This window comes from Anopheles ziemanni, chromosome 3 (genome assembly GCF_943734765.1).
Source record: "Anopheles ziemanni chromosome 3, idAnoZiCoDA_A2_x.2, whole genome shotgun sequence".
Taxonomy (NCBI): Eukaryota; Metazoa; Arthropoda; class Insecta; order Diptera; family Culicidae; genus Anopheles; species Anopheles ziemanni.
The window spans coordinates 79,334,303-79,351,230 of record NC_080706.1 but is presented as its reverse complement, the minus strand read 5'-3'; the positions used below and the strand labels follow the sequence as shown (position 1 = coordinate 79,351,230).

Genomic DNA, 16,928 nt, shown 5'->3' with positions numbered 1-16,928 from the left:
GACGCTGGCGTGCGCGAGAGTGCGTTCGGTTCGATGTTGAAAGTGTTCAAAGGCTCGAATGCATATCCCGTTCACACGCACGATCGGGAAAAAGCGGCCGACTTACCTGAGTCGAAATAGAAAACGAACCATGATGGAATTGCCGTGCGCGTCTGTTCGTTAACGAAAGTAATGCTGGAGATAAAATGGAAGATCAGTAGACGAAGAAAAAGCAAAAATACGAACGATAATCCCAGACCAAAGAACCCAAAATGGGATTACACGATTCGGAGCATATGCGCTTTCTTCTGGTTTCATTTCCACGCTTTGCTTCGAAAGCACTGGGACGCCCCGAGCAAGAATTGTTTCTAATCCCGAAATTGTTTTATTGTATGTTTTAGAAGATTAGCGCCGAGGAACGCCGTGAAAAAAACACTAAAGAAAAGAAAAGCCTGCACATTGGAAAAAAGCCTAATGCACCCGACGGCTCACGTACGGAAATCATTTGCCCGAATACGGCCGAACGCAGTTTTCCAAATGAAGCAAATGAAAGCATCGGTCTGATGAAACGACGCCTTTTGGAACTCCGTTTCAATTCAGTTTGATGGAGGAACAAAAAATGGTTCCTTCGTCCCATGGCGAGCGCAAGAAAGAAAACCCCGGTATGATTAGTTTCCCGGATTTTCCCTTCTAATTTTGTGCTTCGATGAACATTCTTTCTTCGTGTGCAGGACGCGTTTCGTCGGCTCTGAAAACGAAAAAGAAGCAGCTGAGGAAAAAAAAACAATCACAAAATCCTCACCTCAGGGAAGCGGCCGAAGGATCAAGCCAACGTTTCCGGTTTTCCTTAGTCTCAGCTCCATCTCCGGCGAGCGGCTTCCGAAAGACGATTGCTGCTGTTGCTTCTGGTCCCGGGATGCATTTTAATACCCACGTACGCATCCGCACCGTCGCCGGTGTGCGGTTCCTTTCGCTTCTGGCATGCGAACACCTTTCACTTGCTAGCCGAAGGAAGCGATTTGCCTTCCGGAATGGATTCCCCTACCGGCGGTCAAAAGGATTTTGCTACACCAGATCATTTTCCTTTCCTTCATCGTTGCATGTAAAACGTTCACGGGCATCTTTTGCTTTTCCAGTAGCAAAGATAAAAAGGACCCCAACGAAGACATAACGCACACCCAAACGGATGCGAGACCGTATTCCATTTTCGCTACGATCGAACTTAATATTCCACTCGCGTCCATGTTTGTTCCGGTGGAAACTTTTCCACCAAACCCGAACTTCCAGAAGTTGCCCTCAGTAAAAACAATTCAATATGGAACGGCAGTGCAAAACGGGAGGGAACTCGGCATAGGTTGCAAAACATTTTTCAATCGCTTTCCCGGAGGAGTTCGATCGAATTAGTAACGACTTTTCTGCCTCGGATCGGGTAAGGGTGTTGCGTGAGTGAAATGAAGAAGAAAATTCGTATGATTTGTCTTGCAGAGTATGCAGCATGAAGCATGACCATTCCACTGAAGCTTTTCCAACAATTCCTGAATTGTTTGAAATGGTTCTGATGGTAAAGTAAATTTACAATCCTTAGAAAAACTCGTAAGCCCAAAATTTTCTTCTAGATTCGAAGGAAGCGATTAAATTAAGTTTAAGGAATGCAAATAGAACTAAAACAAATATTTTAGCTTTTATTTTTGGGAAAACTAGTAAAATCATCCATCTGGAACTGATCCTCTTTGTCCAATTAAAGGCAACGTTTAAGACGCTCAAACCAGACTTGAAGCGCATAAATTTACATGACAAAGCGAACGTGTGCCTCCAAATGGGGTTTTGGTGGGTTCCAAGAAGCCACCTGGCTTCTCTAATGGCACCGATTTAATCAGCAGGTGTCCAAGTGACTCGCCAGTTATTCCGTTTCACACCCGCAGTAGCAAAATTTCCTAACCCCACCGAGCGTCTCTAAGCTTTCGGAGTTCTTGAGCCTTAATGGCCCCGCGGGCTCGTTGAAACTATATTACGTGCTAACTCAAGTTGACATTGCTCCCACGATTAAGAACCCTTTCCGGTGGGAGGGCATGCAGAACTGTTTAGACACTCACACACAATTACAAAAAAAAAATGGTTTTCCTTCTTTGTCATTTTCTTTTTCGACGCTGTCTAAACAGACAACATCCAGAGATATTGTGGTTTTGTTTAAATTTTGGGTGGTCGACCATCAACCAGAAAACAAAATTAATGCAAAGGAAGCGTGGAAAAAGGCCGCTTCAAGAACATATCCGGTCTGCCCAGCGTACCAGAAAGCGATAAATTGTGAGCACTCTGATGACGTCGACCACGGACGGTTTGCCTAATCTAGCCATCGGGAACGCAAAAACGAGAAGAGGAACGGAAAGACACGTGAACAAACTGTGCAACTTTCGCTTCGACGTTGAAGACGCTCCGTCGGCCGGACATAAATATCTCGGAACAGAATTCCTTTTCCGGTGCACCTATTTACACGGCGCTCGTTTCCGTACACGCACCGAACAGTCGAAGACATCGAATCGCCCTCGTGGTGCGGGGTCATAAAACATCGCCACCACGACGTGCGTCTTGTGCGGACAAGATAAGGTGGTACGTACGGCGAACGGTATAGGGCGGGGCGTTCTGGGTGTGATAATCTTAGCCTGTTTCGTTCATGAGGTACCGGCGTGGTATCTAGCATGGGCTGGGCCAATATTCCGCCCAGCACGCACAGGAAGTGTTTCGTCCTAGTTTTCGCTTGAAAAATAAAAAAAAGATACAGATAAAGTTAAACATAAACGATTATCAGCAATGTCTGAAAGAGTCTCCAAAAGAAAGCGACGGAAAGAAACTACAGATACGAATTTAATAACCAATTGTCAGTGATTAGAAAACTATAAAAAAAATTCCACTGATTTATGCCCTTTGCTAATGGTTTTCATTTGTTTCATTTTCGAAATCGGAAGCAATTATGTTAGATCAATGACTGGTTTATTTGAAAAAATATACTGTTTTTAAATAATCTCTTTTAATTGTTAATGATAAAAGTATCTACTGCGTTTTCGACAAAAGAAAAACAATTCCTCTTTTAATGAGGAGATCTTCCGTTTTTAAAACAAAAATTTTCAAAATTCTGAGAGTTATCAAACACAAGAAAAGTAAAAGGATCGGTAAAAATACTGTGAAACAAAAAAACAATCTAAAACATTAATCATATTCTATGGTGCATCCTAGTTAAATAATAAATACTAAATTAGAAAAAGTGCGAAATAAAAGCTTTTAAATAAAAATAATCATGTTTCAACGTTCAATTGTGATCCAGAAATTATTTGATAAATTTAATTTTTGAAAATAATATTACCTCATGGTTAACACTATAAGTATCTATTGCATTTTTGACAAAAGAAAAACAATGTTTCTCCGTTTGAAAACCAAAAGTTTTCAAAGTCTTACGAAAGTATCAAACATGCGAAAAGTAGAAGGATAGATATAAAAAGAGCTGTGAAACTGAAAACAATCAGAAACAAAATATTTACCAAGTTCTATGGAGCATCCTAGTTAAATAGTGAAAACAAAAAAAGAAACAATCCAAAAATATAGTTTTTGTCAAATAAAAGTAATCATGTTTCAACATTTACTTTTCATTTAAAAATCAAACATCAAACTTAAAGACATACATGATCAAGCTAAACAAATTATTTAAAACATTACGATACTCGTCAATAAAGAGCTTTGGTTAACAAGAATGTTAACATGTTTAAGAGTAAAACCCGTTCCCTCTCGATAAAGGAGACACTTCAACCCCGTTCCTCCGAGGTAACACATCAGCCAATCTATTTGTTTTAAAATACGATAAACAATAATTCCGTGTGTATTTATGATAACGATTATGTTCCCCGGCTGATGGTTATCTCGACAACGGGCGAAAATGAACTCCTCAAATCCGGCCCCGCACCGCACCGAGAGCCGAAGTGACAGCGCGAAGGTGCAGATTACCGTGTCCGATTGGAGCTCGTGCTCGTTAACGGTTAACGATCTTCCCGGCCCGCAAGGGGCCCACCCCTTTCAAACTTTATGGGAATCGGGGTAAAACTTCGAGATGGTTCCGGTTGTTTAGGCATTAATAGAGCAACAGCTTCGGGAGAAACGCATTCTTACGCGGACGCACCCCGCGGGGTCGGGTGAATGGGGCTGGTGGGTGGTTTTCGGATGGATGTGGGTGGGACACCGTCGTAAATTTAACTACTGCCTCCGATAAGGAATGTTAAATGGTGGCCCGCCGGAAGCGAAAAGGGTTAGCGGAAGGAGGCAGGGATCGATGGAAGTCGGTGCGAAAAACTTTCCGCACGCAGGTGGTAATTTGGAAATAGGATTTATCCGACCACCGGCAAGCCCCCCCCCCCCCCCCCTCTCCCTCTTCCCAGGACCCCACAGGGTCTCGAGAAAGGTTTCGGCTTATCTCGGCGCCGAAAGCTTCGGGCATGAGGATGACGTAAAAGTATCAGCGAGCAAGATCGTAAAAGGGTTTTCGGAAAAAGTCACTCGCCAAAGGGGCGTACGGGAGGGGCAGGGCTAAAGTTAATTGTACCGGGAACCCGGAAAACTCACCCCACCCGCACCCGCACCCGAGCCGACGCAGAGATGTGATGTGACCGTAATCCTCGAAAATTAATCCCTTTTCTCCCCCTCCTTTAGGCAGGGTTAGCCAACCCGACACGGGCCAGCGAGCTGAAAGTCGGTTTTGTTTAGCGCTTATTGAATTAAAAGCTCCCGGTTTCGGTTTCCATTAATTTAGAGCCGTAACCGGGCGTTTGTTGGACAGTTTTCCGGGCTTGTCCGTGGCTTGGCGCAAGGTAGAGATAATGTTTATGTGGATTTGAGCTAGAACTAACCATTAAAACGAGCACCATACGTTAGAGCTGGGTGATGCTTATCGCATAGGAAACAATAGAGTCAAAAGCATAGACAAAACGGGAGAAAAAAAACCGAACCATCATTCCCTTTGGCCGGATATCACCACGCGAGTCTTCACGCGCCCGGAAGTAGGGTGAAAATAAACTATTTACTTTATTTTCCATTATTACACGCCATTTTATCTGCTCGAACACATCTTTATAGCGCTCAGGAACGTCGTCGCGCTGCACCGAGCTGAACTTCTTGAGTGATTCTGAAGGGTTTTTCCTTTTCGTATAGTTCGCATCGGCTCCCAAGCACGTGCACCCGTGGGCGCCTTTGAGCGCCCGGTACGCCATGTGCAGTCCAAGTGAAAAACCAACAGTCGGCTGCCGGTGGGCTTTCCTTCGCCCGAGGCGTGTAAATGGATGCCTTTTTCTTCTCTCTTTCGCGTACCTTAAAACCAACTCCATTATAGCTCCCTCCCGACTTGCGATCCATTTTTCCGTTGGTTTTTTGTTTTATGACCGATCCATTAACATTTTCTGAACTGTCATGTTCTGGGTGATCCACGCCGGAGCGTTGCACTGGAATGCGCATTCGGGTCCGTGCACCGCGACTCGCCATATGACTACCAGCGGAGGGCACCTGAGGGGTCGGTAAGAACTGGTTTTAGTCGGGAGCGAGGATGGTTGGGATACAATAAACAACACCTGCCGACCTAAGGATGCTCGGATGACGTGTGTCATAGGGCATTAACGTTCCGGAGACGAAGAGAGACCACGAGATGAACCATTGTCCACGAATGAACCTGAAGGAAACAGACATGAAAGTGAAACGCAGCTTCGATCGGAAGAATTGTTTGTTGCAAGCTATCACTTTCAGGTTAAGACAAATGATACTCCTTTTTAGGGCGTTTAGGATCTCGTTCCTCCTTCCATACAGAAAAGATAGATATTTTTTAATTAAAAAGTTAAATGCCATTGGAAATCTACCCAATACTTACGAAAATTGCTTATATTTCTCCCAAATCAAAGGATTTAGAGCTGCTGCAATGATAACATCGCTACTGCCTGAGCTAAACCAATCACCTGGTGTGATAGAAATCTGATTCTTTAGAATCCTTTTACTTCTATTCTACCACACAATTACAACCTACTCATGTGTGGTCGGATAAGTGCCGCCAAACAAGCGATCGCTCGAGAGAACCGAAAAAAGGGTACGTTCAGCTGTAAAGTGCTTATGTTTCGTGGAAACCTCTGATGACAAAGCTTCGTAATGGGATTTGCGACCCAAAATGAAAACCCGGTTGTGACCCGGGACGTTTTTCCTTTATCTCGACCAATCCTTAAGCGGTTGTCCGTGCCCCTTTTTTCCGAGCCCGGTGCAGCAAGGTGCCGGTGGGTACAAAAATTAGGCGAGTGATTTGTAGTCCTGATAGCGGGCGGCACTCTTATCGCCTTCCTCTCCCTCTTCAGTAGAAGCGGTAATGGAATTTAGAGAAGAACTAGACTAATGCACCTGGCAGGCTTTCGGGAGCATTTATTCTTGAAAAGGATGACCCAGTCTGAACGATCCATTTGCGTAAAGGGCGATTAGTCATTGTAGTTTTATTAATTTTTAGATGATTTGTAATGTGAAGCAAAGCTAAATGCGTTGTGAAAACAAGCTACCAACGTGCATCTCTTAAGAGTATAGAAAAAGGTCAGTTCTCTAAGTCATTTCCCGTAAGAATACATTCAAAGAATTATTAGGATACTGTCCTGTTGTTGCCGGATACGGTTCCACCTTGACAACCTTCTTCGCATTTCTTCGTCCTCGAAAGAAATGGTTAATCAGCGGTTTCATCGTGAAGTAGTACAGTATTTCGACGATACTCAGCAGGCTGACACCCATGAATAAACCCAGTATTCCACCGCAGTTGGCTATGAAGTCGTCCACGCCAAATATTTGATTTCGTTTAATCGAATTGAAATGTCCCTCCTTGAAGTAGATGTAGATGAGGGAAAGATCCGAGCTGCAGCCATAAAGGATATCGATTTTTGTAAAACTACATTTGATCTCATATGCATGATGACACTTACTTATTAAGTTTGTTCGGAAACAGGTTGATCGTCTCCGTTAGCCGACGCCATTCCAAGTCCGCCTGCGATATCTCCGCGTTGAACTGCACGAAGGTGCAGGCCGGCAAACAATTGCAAGAGCTCACCAGCTCCCGTGACGAGTTGTCCACGAGGTTGAGACCCTGCTCTTGCAATATGGCGTCGGCCTCATCGCAACACTTCAACTTTTGAATACCACACAATCTTGTACCGGAACTTCGAGGCATTGAAAACAACACACATCCGCACCGGTGCAGCGTAAAGTTGGCCAAACATTCCAGCTCACAGTTGCGTTTGGTGTAGATTTTGAAGAACCGAAGATACCGCTCGTGCATATAGAAGCACTGCCTCTTTTCGGGACTGTATGACATCACATTCTCGGAGGTGCTTATTAGAAACGGATCGATACGCACCTGCACGGCTTGATGCATCGGAATGCGTATGTGTTGGGTCGAAATCTGAGGACACTGGTTGGGGCTGTGAAGCTGCATCAGAAACCCCTGAAAGGAATTCTATAGACGCAACGAATTACGATTATAACGCATGAATACCTTGATCAAATGCATTGATCCTCACTCCACAGAGATAATCCATATCGGCCAGTTCCGACTTGAGGATTAGAGTCATCCCAGCCATTACGCCCGGACTCAGGGTACGTCGGGGGTACGTATCCAACCCGAGGTTCGGTTTGTATCCATCCTGCATGGACCAATTTTCGGAAGATCGCGTCTCAGCCAGGTGCTCGAATTCGTTATGAAACACTTCCTTGCGAAGCAGATCATCTGCCGACAGCGAGTTGAATGTATAGCAGATGCCGGACTCCGTAAGGGCCTGATTGAAGAGCTGGCTGCAGTTGACGTATTTATTCTTCCAGGCGCATGAAACAAAAATTTCATCGAACGGAATCGCTATGTCCTGCAGCACGCTGACTATGTTGTCATCGTACGTCTGATCGTCGGCGAACTCACTGAAGGCAAAATCACACACCTGATTCATTGCCATAAAACGGTCGTAGCTGAAAGGAACGTTACTGTTTATCCGAGAGAACGACACACCGTCCAAATACTTACTCCTCTTCGGAAATGTTGTGCTTCGTATTGTGCTGAACCGTTTGCAGGTAGAGCGCGGTGAAGTTCAGCACGCTCGTCTTGACTTTCGTTATCGGGCAAAGGGTGACCGCCGGAAAGGGTATGTCGTGGATCGGCGTTGGCTGTTCCGCGAACGTTACCACGACCGGATTGCGGCGCCATTTGTCGTACACCGTATTGATGAGACGCGCGCACCCGTAAATTGAGACGATGCATACCACCAACCACCAGATCCTAGCGCACCGAAAAGAATGAGAACAATTTAAAAGCCATCCCCTAATCGAGCCCGCTCGGCTATACTTCTCCGCAATCGTTCGACTCGAGCCAACGAAATATTTAAACCCATGTATCGAACTATTCACACAGTAGTCCTCGAAGATGTTTGGCTTTCCGCCGACCGGTTCGCTCGCCCTTATCGGAGCCTCCTTCGGTTTGGGAGCAAATTTTGCCGCACGATCCGAGTACAGCCTGATGGGGCCCATCGTGGCCAGCAACTACCACCGTGCACACCTTCCTGGCAGCCGAATCGTGCAATTAGTTGTTGTGGAATTGCGCCATATCGAGCCGACTGGAGCGCCCGCACGGGGGATCTTGTAGGCTTTAAATATTCAAACGGATTCCCTGCACGAACGACATGCAAATATCGGGCGCCCCGACTCCTTGTCGCTCGTTGGTGTCGTTTCTTCTGCCCCTTCGGTCGACCATACTGCAGCGAGGTCGTGATTTGCTGTATAATGCAAGGATCAGTTGCAAGTTGCAACCGGACTAGAAGTGGCTCGGGATAATGATAGCTTTGCGAACAATGCACGGATTGACTTCTAACAAGATCTAGTTCAGATAGCTTAAACTCGTTTGACCTTTCCCCCGGCTAATGGTTTAGTGTTCCATTCCATTTTTAATGACTTATTCAATGGTGTATGCAATTGTGAAACCTGATAAGCTAAAACAGGTCTCAGCTTCATAGAACAAAAATATCAATTAAACTCTACAAAGTAAAGCTTAACAAACTGAACATAAACCGCGTTGAAATAACAACATACTACGTGTTGAATAACGGTACATTTCCTTCTTGTATCTGCAGCAAAAAGTTCATTAATCTTGGGGCAGTAACCGATTGTGGTGTTTGCATTCTCGATGCAATTCTTATTGTATGATGAAAAATGCCACAAAGGGGGGAATATTAATGTACTCACGACGGTGAAGTGTGAAGTCGCTGGAAAGTGCGAAAATAAATGTGCATCGCAACGCATTGTTGATGAGAAAGTATCTTCCAGTGCCCACCAATTACCCCGCTGCCCCAGTACAGCTGCATCCACCTCCTGATAAGCACCCGTTCTTCGCAGTGAGGATGCGACAGCATTTCCTCAAGTTTTCTTTCCGACCTTTCATCAAAACCGAAACGTAACGGGAAACCGGCTTCGATCACGCTGGGCAAAACAATAATCGAGGCACGTCGTCGAGACAATTTTGGGCCGCGGAGATTGATCGCGCCGAATTCTGAAACGCCTTCACGGGTTCGCCTCGGCCGCCCGCGGGATGGAATCAAGCATCAAGCAAACCGAGGAGGAAACCGAGGAACTTGTGAAAATTGTTTGCAAATTACTTTGCGATCTTTTGCCGACGGGATCGCGATCGCAAGCTGCACGATTTTTCTCACCTCCCACCAAATTGAGGCCGAGGCGCTTTTGGAATTGAAGGAGGATTTCGGTGGATCCGCGTAAGCCAATGCTTAGTCCTTACGCACGTTTTACATTTTGCTCTTTGTTTTGTCTTGTTGTTTAATGCGGTTGTGCGGTAAGGATGCACCCCAGGACAAAGGCAAACAAAAGTGGCTCGGTCCGCGCGAGAAGGATGTCCGACGGAGGTGTGTTCAACGAGCATGAAAAATGTGCCCAAAATGTGCTGCAAAGCAAAAAGCTGATCGCAACGACAGTTTATCGCTGTTCAACCCCCGAGCCGAATTCTCGACGGATAAACAACCGAACCGGACCGGCTGGCTGACAGGTAAATGTGGGGACTGCTTTCCTTTGTGTCGGCAGAAGTGGAAGAGAAGGTGAACAGTTATGATCTCGAAGCGTCACGATTTTTCTCGACTTGGTGCGGTCCCTTCTACTGCGGAGTGGAACTATGGGCTAGTCTTCTGCAACATTTTTCATACGTGTTCAAGTTTAATTTGTCTGATGTTTGCATACTAGGGTAACTGTACCAATAGTGGTGCACTTAGTAATGTAAATACCAATTAGGTGTAATTTATGAGTGTTAAGAACACAATATTCTACATATTTGAAACAATTATGATCGAAACATGACTTTTCTTCTGAAAAACATCTATTTTCACCGTAAACCATACAAAATACTCGAAAAAAAGCGTAATTTTCTTCGTAGTCGGTTGCTCCTATTATGGTGGTATGGTTCCTATAGTTGTGGTATCGTGTTCCTATAGTGGTGGTAGTACGAAAAACTTGAATATATTTTGACTTTACTTATTTTTGAAGCATATTTCAAACAGAACGGTAAAATACTCCTTGACCAATGCGTTGTCATTGAAAAGACTGTATTGATTTACCGAAATATGTCCAATTTTAATTCATTAAAAAATGCTCTGAATATTACAGCTTAAACTGTAGTATATGCTTTATAGCGTATCCTTCGCCCGCTTTCTTTTTTCTTTTCTCTGCTTCTTCTGCTGAGCCTTCTCTCCAGTTCCGCTTTGTTTATTTTGTAGAAACAGAATAAAATCACTAAATTTACCTGATTATTTTGGCCAAAACCGGAATAAAAGTAAAATATACTTGTGAAAAAATCTATGGCTACTATAGGAACAACTTGGGTTTTTGTGCCTATAGTGGCACTATAGTAAAAACTATGAAAATATAATAAAATTATGGTAAAATGCACTAAGTTCGTATAAATCAATTATATTGGGGTATGTCAGTAGCGAAATCAGATAGTTTTAATGATTTTGTAGTGATTTATAGCCTTAAGGAAATCATGATATTCGTTATAGATTCTTAAGGAATGCAGCATGTTGGGACGACCTGTTTAGAAAATATGAATTTTGGAGCTTCTATATTACGGAATGAGATGATTCATCTTTTGAACACTCCGCAGAAGATCAAAGAACATTTCATAGAAGAACAAATAGCTCCATTGTATATATATCGGCGTAGTGCTAGGATTTTATTCCACTACAACCACTATTGGTACTAGCTCCACTATGGGTGCACTTACCCTATTTCTAAACCTGTCTTATTCGATTAATATTTGCCTAATAGCTGTATAGCGTTGCTAAAACTATTGCTATATGCTATTATTATCAATAATCTCTAATTCATTTCTGTTGCTACATATTCGCTAGCATTTTATAAACTATTTCAGCACACGGTTCAAAACTCTACCATCTCTCCACTAGTTTAGCAATTGATCTCTCATTGTCTGTTAAAGCACAAGCTTTAATTTTCTCCATCGGACTTCGAACCCTAGCCAACAGTGCAGCACAATCTTACCTTTGGCGCAAAAACTGTGGTTTGCACTCTGTTGAAATAATAAATAAACAAGAGTGAATAAATAAATATTCATTACTCAAGATTTTGATGCCTTTCGTACGGATTTCATCGCCGGCTTCTTGTGGGCGCATTCTTTTCTTCTACGCGGGCCTTTCTCCCGCAGGGCAATCTTGAACTCTCTTTTTGCGCTGGTGTACATCGCTTTCAGATCAAGCAATGTGCCCGGGCCGCCGGGTCGTACGTCAATCCAAGCCGCGATGCATCCGATGCATCCAGCCTCCAGCCCGCTTTTCCCACCGGTCGGGTTTGTTGTCTGTCAGTCGGTGCCATTTTTTGCACGTCAGTTTCCGGTGCACGGAGACGACCGTTTTGTGGGTTCTACTTTCGAGAAAGGATTCGACTTTAATTCTTTAAAAATCCCTGTTTGAACAAGCAGGGTTTTTTTTACATTTAGTCAGACCCACTCCAAAAAAAAAAAGTTATGCTGCGAAGGAGTGGCATCCGATGGGTCAACGTTTGGGAGTGAGTCCCAGAGCAAACACCGAGTACCGGCCCAATTTCCAAAGGGCTTACATAATTGTAGCTGACACGATTTTGTGCTCAAGCAAACCCAATTCTACCCGGAACGAACGAGTGGACGAGTGGAAATTCCTGTGCAAATGTAGCTCCGCTTAGGGTTTGCCTTTTGTGGAACTGCAAACTTTCGGGCGTGGTTCGTTTTGGATCCTAAAACCCTACACTTACCTTTAATTGTTCCAACGTGTCTTGATAATTTGGTCGCAATTGCGCTTAAGGATGGGCTCGTTTGTGGTTCGTTGATGTTAAAGGGGAAAAACGAAATTTGCTCTTTAAAATTTAAAAACACAAGCTCAAGCATAACTAGAAGGTTCTGTAAGGCTATGTAATTAACGTTTCGCTTTCGTGTTTGGTTTCGAGAAGCATCAAAGATTCATAATGCTATCAGCCAAAAGTGACCTTTAATGTCGACGGTTGCAATGCATAAAAAAATGCAACATGGTAAGTTCATCATTAATAGCTACACCGGGCTTTGCTGCCTGGTTGAGGATCAGAATCTTTTTGACTGCAATTTTAATGACGCGAATGATAATTTTCCATCGACACGAAAGTCCTCCGATGTTGGACGATAATGAGTGGAGCGCACGGTACGGATGGTCCAGTGTCGAGGCAGTTCTTGTTGATGGTAGAATTGAAAAGTATGTCAAATGTGCCGCGCGAAACCCGTGTCAACAACAAGAACCAGTGGGAACCGGAGCTTCTCAATGAGTCCTACAAAGACGAAGGTCAACGAAGTTTGTGGGCGGACTATTGCATGAACAGTACCATCCATGGTTTTAAATACTTTGTTGGCAATAAACGAACCCTAATAGAGAGGTAAGGTTTGTTTATCTAATGAGATATATATATCTGAAATGTGCCTCTTTTGTTTTGATAGAGTCTGGTGGTTCGTGGTGTGTATTGTGTCCTTTTACGGGTGTGGAAGAATAATTCAGAACATCTACATGAAGTGGGATCGCGATCCTGTTGTCGTAACGTTCGCCGAGAAAGCTTTGCCCGTGTTCTCCATACCGTTCCCAGCCGTCACGATCTGTCCGGAGATAAAAGTTCGAAAGGCTAATTTCGATTTCACCCAAGCCTATCAGGTGTATATTGATGAAGAAGATGAGGACGCATACTTATCACTCGAGCAGTAGGTTGATGGTGGAATGGTATCGAAGGGATTTTCGTTCAAATCAGCTTGTTTTTTTTTTGCAGGGAGGAAAAACTGGAAGCGCTCCTGCAGGTGTGCGATTTCACCTTCGGAGTAGACCTAAGCAACGCAACCTATGACGACGACGTGGTGCAGAGGCTCCAACAGATGGCCATTAAGTTGAACGAAATTTTTTTGATGTGTGGCTGGCGAGGTCAAACGATGGACTGCAGCCGCATGTTCAAGCCCACTCTGACCGACGTGGGCATATGTTACACTTTCAACTCACTTTCGGCTGAGGAGATGTTGCGTAAAGAGCAGCTCCACTCGGAATATGAGTACTTGACGGAGAACCGAACAGCAAGCCGATGGAGCATAGATGACGGATATGAAACAGGTCCCGGAAACAAGACCTCATACCCGCGAAGAACCTTTGGTGCGGGGATACGGGCCGGAATGTATGCTATCCTACGGGTTGGATTGAAGGATATGGACTACTTGTGTTCAGTAAGAACTCAAAATCCTTCTCACGTACACTGAATCAATAAGGTATGTTTTTATCGTCTTGTATCAGAACTCTTTTCAGGGATTTAAGGTCCACCTGCATCCTCCAAATCAGTATCCAAGGCTGTACAACCAGAATTTCCGGGTCCCTATAAGCCAGGAGGTATCGGTGTCGATTGACCCCTTGGTAATCGAAACGTCGGCCAATATTCGGAACTACAGTCCAGCTCGGAGGCAGTGCTACTACAACCATGAGCGTTATCTGAAGTACTTTAAGGTGTACACCAAAAGTAACTGCGAGATCGAGTGTCTCGCTAATTATACGATCGAAATTTGTGGATGTGCGCATTTTGTCTACCCCCGGACGAAAGACGTACGAGTTTGCGGTCTCGGTATGTCGTATTGCTGCAATCAGGCACTTTCGCTGCTGGAGGAGTTTGATCTGCTGCAGGCTAAGAACCAATCGGTCGAGCTAATACACCAATGTAACTGTTTACCGGCATGCAATGCGATCATCTACAACACCGAAACATCACAGGCGCGGTTTGATTGGAGGAAGTTACTCGAGCAAATCAATCCATCGTTTAAAAGTGATGAGTAAGTGGGCGAAAGATATGGGAAACTTTTAGATATCAAAACTTATTTTACATCGATTTCAGGGTCGAACTCTCCTATTTATCGATTCACTTCAAAGTTCCGCGATTTATTCCGATCAAGCGAAGCGAGCTGTTCGGGATCTCGGACTTTCTGGCCAACTGCGGAGGTGTTCTGGGCCTGTTCATGGGAGTCAGCATTCTCAGTATCGTCGAAATTATCTACTACTGTACGCTGAAGCCGATCATGGAACGAAATGCAGCCGTCCGCGAGCCGTCCACTCCAAAGCCGATCAAATCTAACCTGATCCTACCACCGGAGGAGTACGGTGTCCCCATACGGCAGCGAAAGGATATCACCAAGTGGTAGTCCACAGTAACATCCGTCTTTTAATCTCCCGCTCGCTAATGAGCACAAGGTCAAACGCACGCACGCCAGCCCCGGACCGCTTGAGTTATTCCAGGGAGTTCCTGTATGTCACCATTTTCGCTACATTTTACAGCATCACACCATCCATCTTCGGACCCCGTCGGAGGAGATTTATTGCGCGGAAAAGATGAATGTCTCACCGCGTTTATCCCACACGCCGGTCCCAAAGTGGTCGGTGATTGTGTGTGAGGCCGGCTTAGGAAGTGCGCATCATTCCTGCTGGAAAGTCAGCCGCACCGACCCTCGCTAGGCGGCAGCTAAATTAGGTTGATGCGACCACTTTGGGGCATTCCCAAACATTGTCGGGCACCGCACCGTTTTATCGCAACATGTCGCCATAAATCAAGATATTGGTGAATAAATTATAACACAAAAATCCACTCCCGGAACGACGTTTGGAGGTACGTGGCTCGTGTTTTTCCCGCCCCGGAGTCCTTGCGGAATTGAGTCATTCATAACCTCGACCAGTTAGCCGGAACATATCGGTACAATTTATTCCTCCTTTAATGGACGATGATAAAATATGGTAAAGTTTTGGCCACTCATTTTTTTTGGGGTTTCGCTTCGGCACTTTAAACTTGTCCTCCTCGGGTGGCGATGTTTAATATTTCCATTTTTCCCGCACACCGAGGGTGCGTAATAAGTAAACCTTCCCTACCGCCGTGTCCCCCCGGTCCCTGCCCTCGACTTATCTAATCAACGGCAAGCGGCCGATGATAAATTCGTTAACATCCCCGCATGCCGCATGTTCCGCTTTCATCGGTAGCTGCAGGTAAATTATGGCAATAAATCTTTCGGATTCTATTACTTATTAATTTTCTCCAAAAATTTTCTTCGCAGAGCTCGCATGAACGGTGGAAACAACAGGCAAGAATGGTAAATACCTCAAAGAGGCTTGTGAAAGAAGAACCCAAGGAAAATACTGGAACTCAACAAACGAAACACAATTAAACTTTTCCTAATTGCTTATGAATACAAATAACCAACTTACGGATGTGTGCAAATAAATAAATGTCTGCTTAGGGATTCGGTGCACGGAAGACACCCAATCCACTCGTAGTCATCTTCGCAATGTACTTGCCTTTGGAACGGTGCGGGTAAGCACACTTTTGAAAGACTCCCTTTAAAAAACTGTCACCATCGACAGCATGTAGTGAATGCGAATGAGATCCGGTAAACGATCGGTAAAACAATATAAGACAGCGACGGGCTCGGTGTTTAAGAACAGCATAAAACCGATCATTCATCATCATCCCTTCCCGCACAAGGGGCATTTGGCCCTTCGACCCAGTGAAGAGTGAAATGAAGCTGAGTTTTATGATTACGTTCGTACCGCGATGCTGCGGGCGAAAATCTCGCGGATCGTCTGCCCAGCGAAATAAAAAATGGCCCAGCGAGAAAGATTTAAATGACCGCCACTTTCGGCGAATCGTCGCCCGGTGCAATTGTGGTCGTAATTTCCGCTCCGGCCGCAATTGACCGAGCCACCCTCCCTCCGTCTCTTAGTTTTTTTAGAATAAAACGAATGTGAGTGTTATTTATTTTATTGTAAATCTCTTGCATTAGCTGCCAACCGCTTTTTTGTCCTCTTCGACGATTCTCGTCCGCCTCATATTCTTTCCCTTCGGGAGGCTCACTTCATCGGTGCCCATTAGTGGCAAGCTTGCGCCCCGCTCCAGAAGCAAATTATCGCTTAAATGAGTATGGCTGATGTGTTCCTCACTCCCATTCCGCGTCCATTTTTCACCCCAACATCGCGAACGTAACTTCGCGGTTTTCCATGCCAAAGACAACGACGGACGCCTCGCGTTACTCGCCGTTCCATTTGGACAGTTTTGCAATTATTCAAATGTCTCATCATTCCCATCATACACGCACTCTAATGGACGCTTCGTCGACAAAGCGCTTCCTTTCCGTTTCCATCCCTCCATCCAGCGCCGTCCACAAGTTGGCCCGGAGTCACCAAAATTAATGTGTCCAGTGATTATGATTATTGTACACACATTTTTGATCCACGGCCTTTTATTTCATTATGATTTGCGTGCCCGGCGTGGAGCGGAAATTCGGCTGAAAGGAAAAAGTTTTGCTTCCCAGCGGTATGGACACACACACACAACTACTGCCGTCC

General features: G+C 44.8%; 2 protein-coding genes across 2 annotated transcripts; one reads left to right on the top strand and one right to left on the bottom strand.

The window, feature by feature from the left end:
* Positions 1–6,582: 6,582 nt before the first annotated feature.
* Positions 6,583–8,541, bottom strand: LOC131285566 (pickpocket protein 28-like). The gene is made up of 5 exons (XM_058314425.1): positions 8,360–8,541; positions 8,042–8,293; positions 7,548–7,986; positions 6,954–7,471; positions 6,583–6,886 (listed from the first exon to the last, which is right to left on the bottom strand). The coding sequence occupies exons 1-5, from the start codon at positions 8,539–8,541 to the stop codon at positions 6,583–6,585; spliced, it is 1,695 nt and encodes a 564-aa protein (XP_058170408.1).
* Positions 8,542–12,712: 4,171 nt separating this feature from the next.
* Positions 12,713–14,740, top strand: LOC131285565 (pickpocket protein 28-like). Its single transcript, XM_058314424.1, has 5 exons — positions 12,713–12,957; positions 13,019–13,273; positions 13,339–13,780; positions 13,848–14,374; positions 14,437–14,740. Exons 1-5 carry the CDS (start codon positions 12,713–12,715, stop codon positions 14,738–14,740), a joined length of 1,773 nt encoding a protein of 590 aa, XP_058170407.1.
* Positions 14,741–16,928: the final 2,188 nt, after the last annotated feature.

Coding starts and splice junctions, on each gene's coding strand:
- LOC131285566 (XM_058314425.1), bottom strand. CDS start 8,541: ATGGGCCCCATCAGGCTGTACTCGGATCGTGCGGCAAAATTTGCTCCC. Junction 7,987..8,041: donor CACAACATTTCCGAAGAGGA/GTAAGTATTTGG, acceptor CGTTCCTTTCAG/CTACGACCGTTTTATGGCAA. Junction 6,887..6,953: donor TTTCCGAACAAACTTAATAA/GTAAGTGTCATC, acceptor TTATGGCTGCAG/CTCGGATCTTTCCCTCATCT.
- LOC131285565 (XM_058314424.1), top strand. CDS start 12,713: ATGAGTGGAGCGCACGGTACGGATGGTCCAGTGTCGAGGCAGTTCTTG. Junction 13,274..13,338: donor GCATACTTATCACTCGAGCA/GTAGGTTGATGG, acceptor TTTTTTTTGCAG/GGAGGAAAAACTGGAAGCGC. Junction 14,375..14,436: donor CCATCGTTTAAAAGTGATGA/GTAAGTGGGCGA, acceptor CATCGATTTCAG/GGTCGAACTCTCCTATTTAT.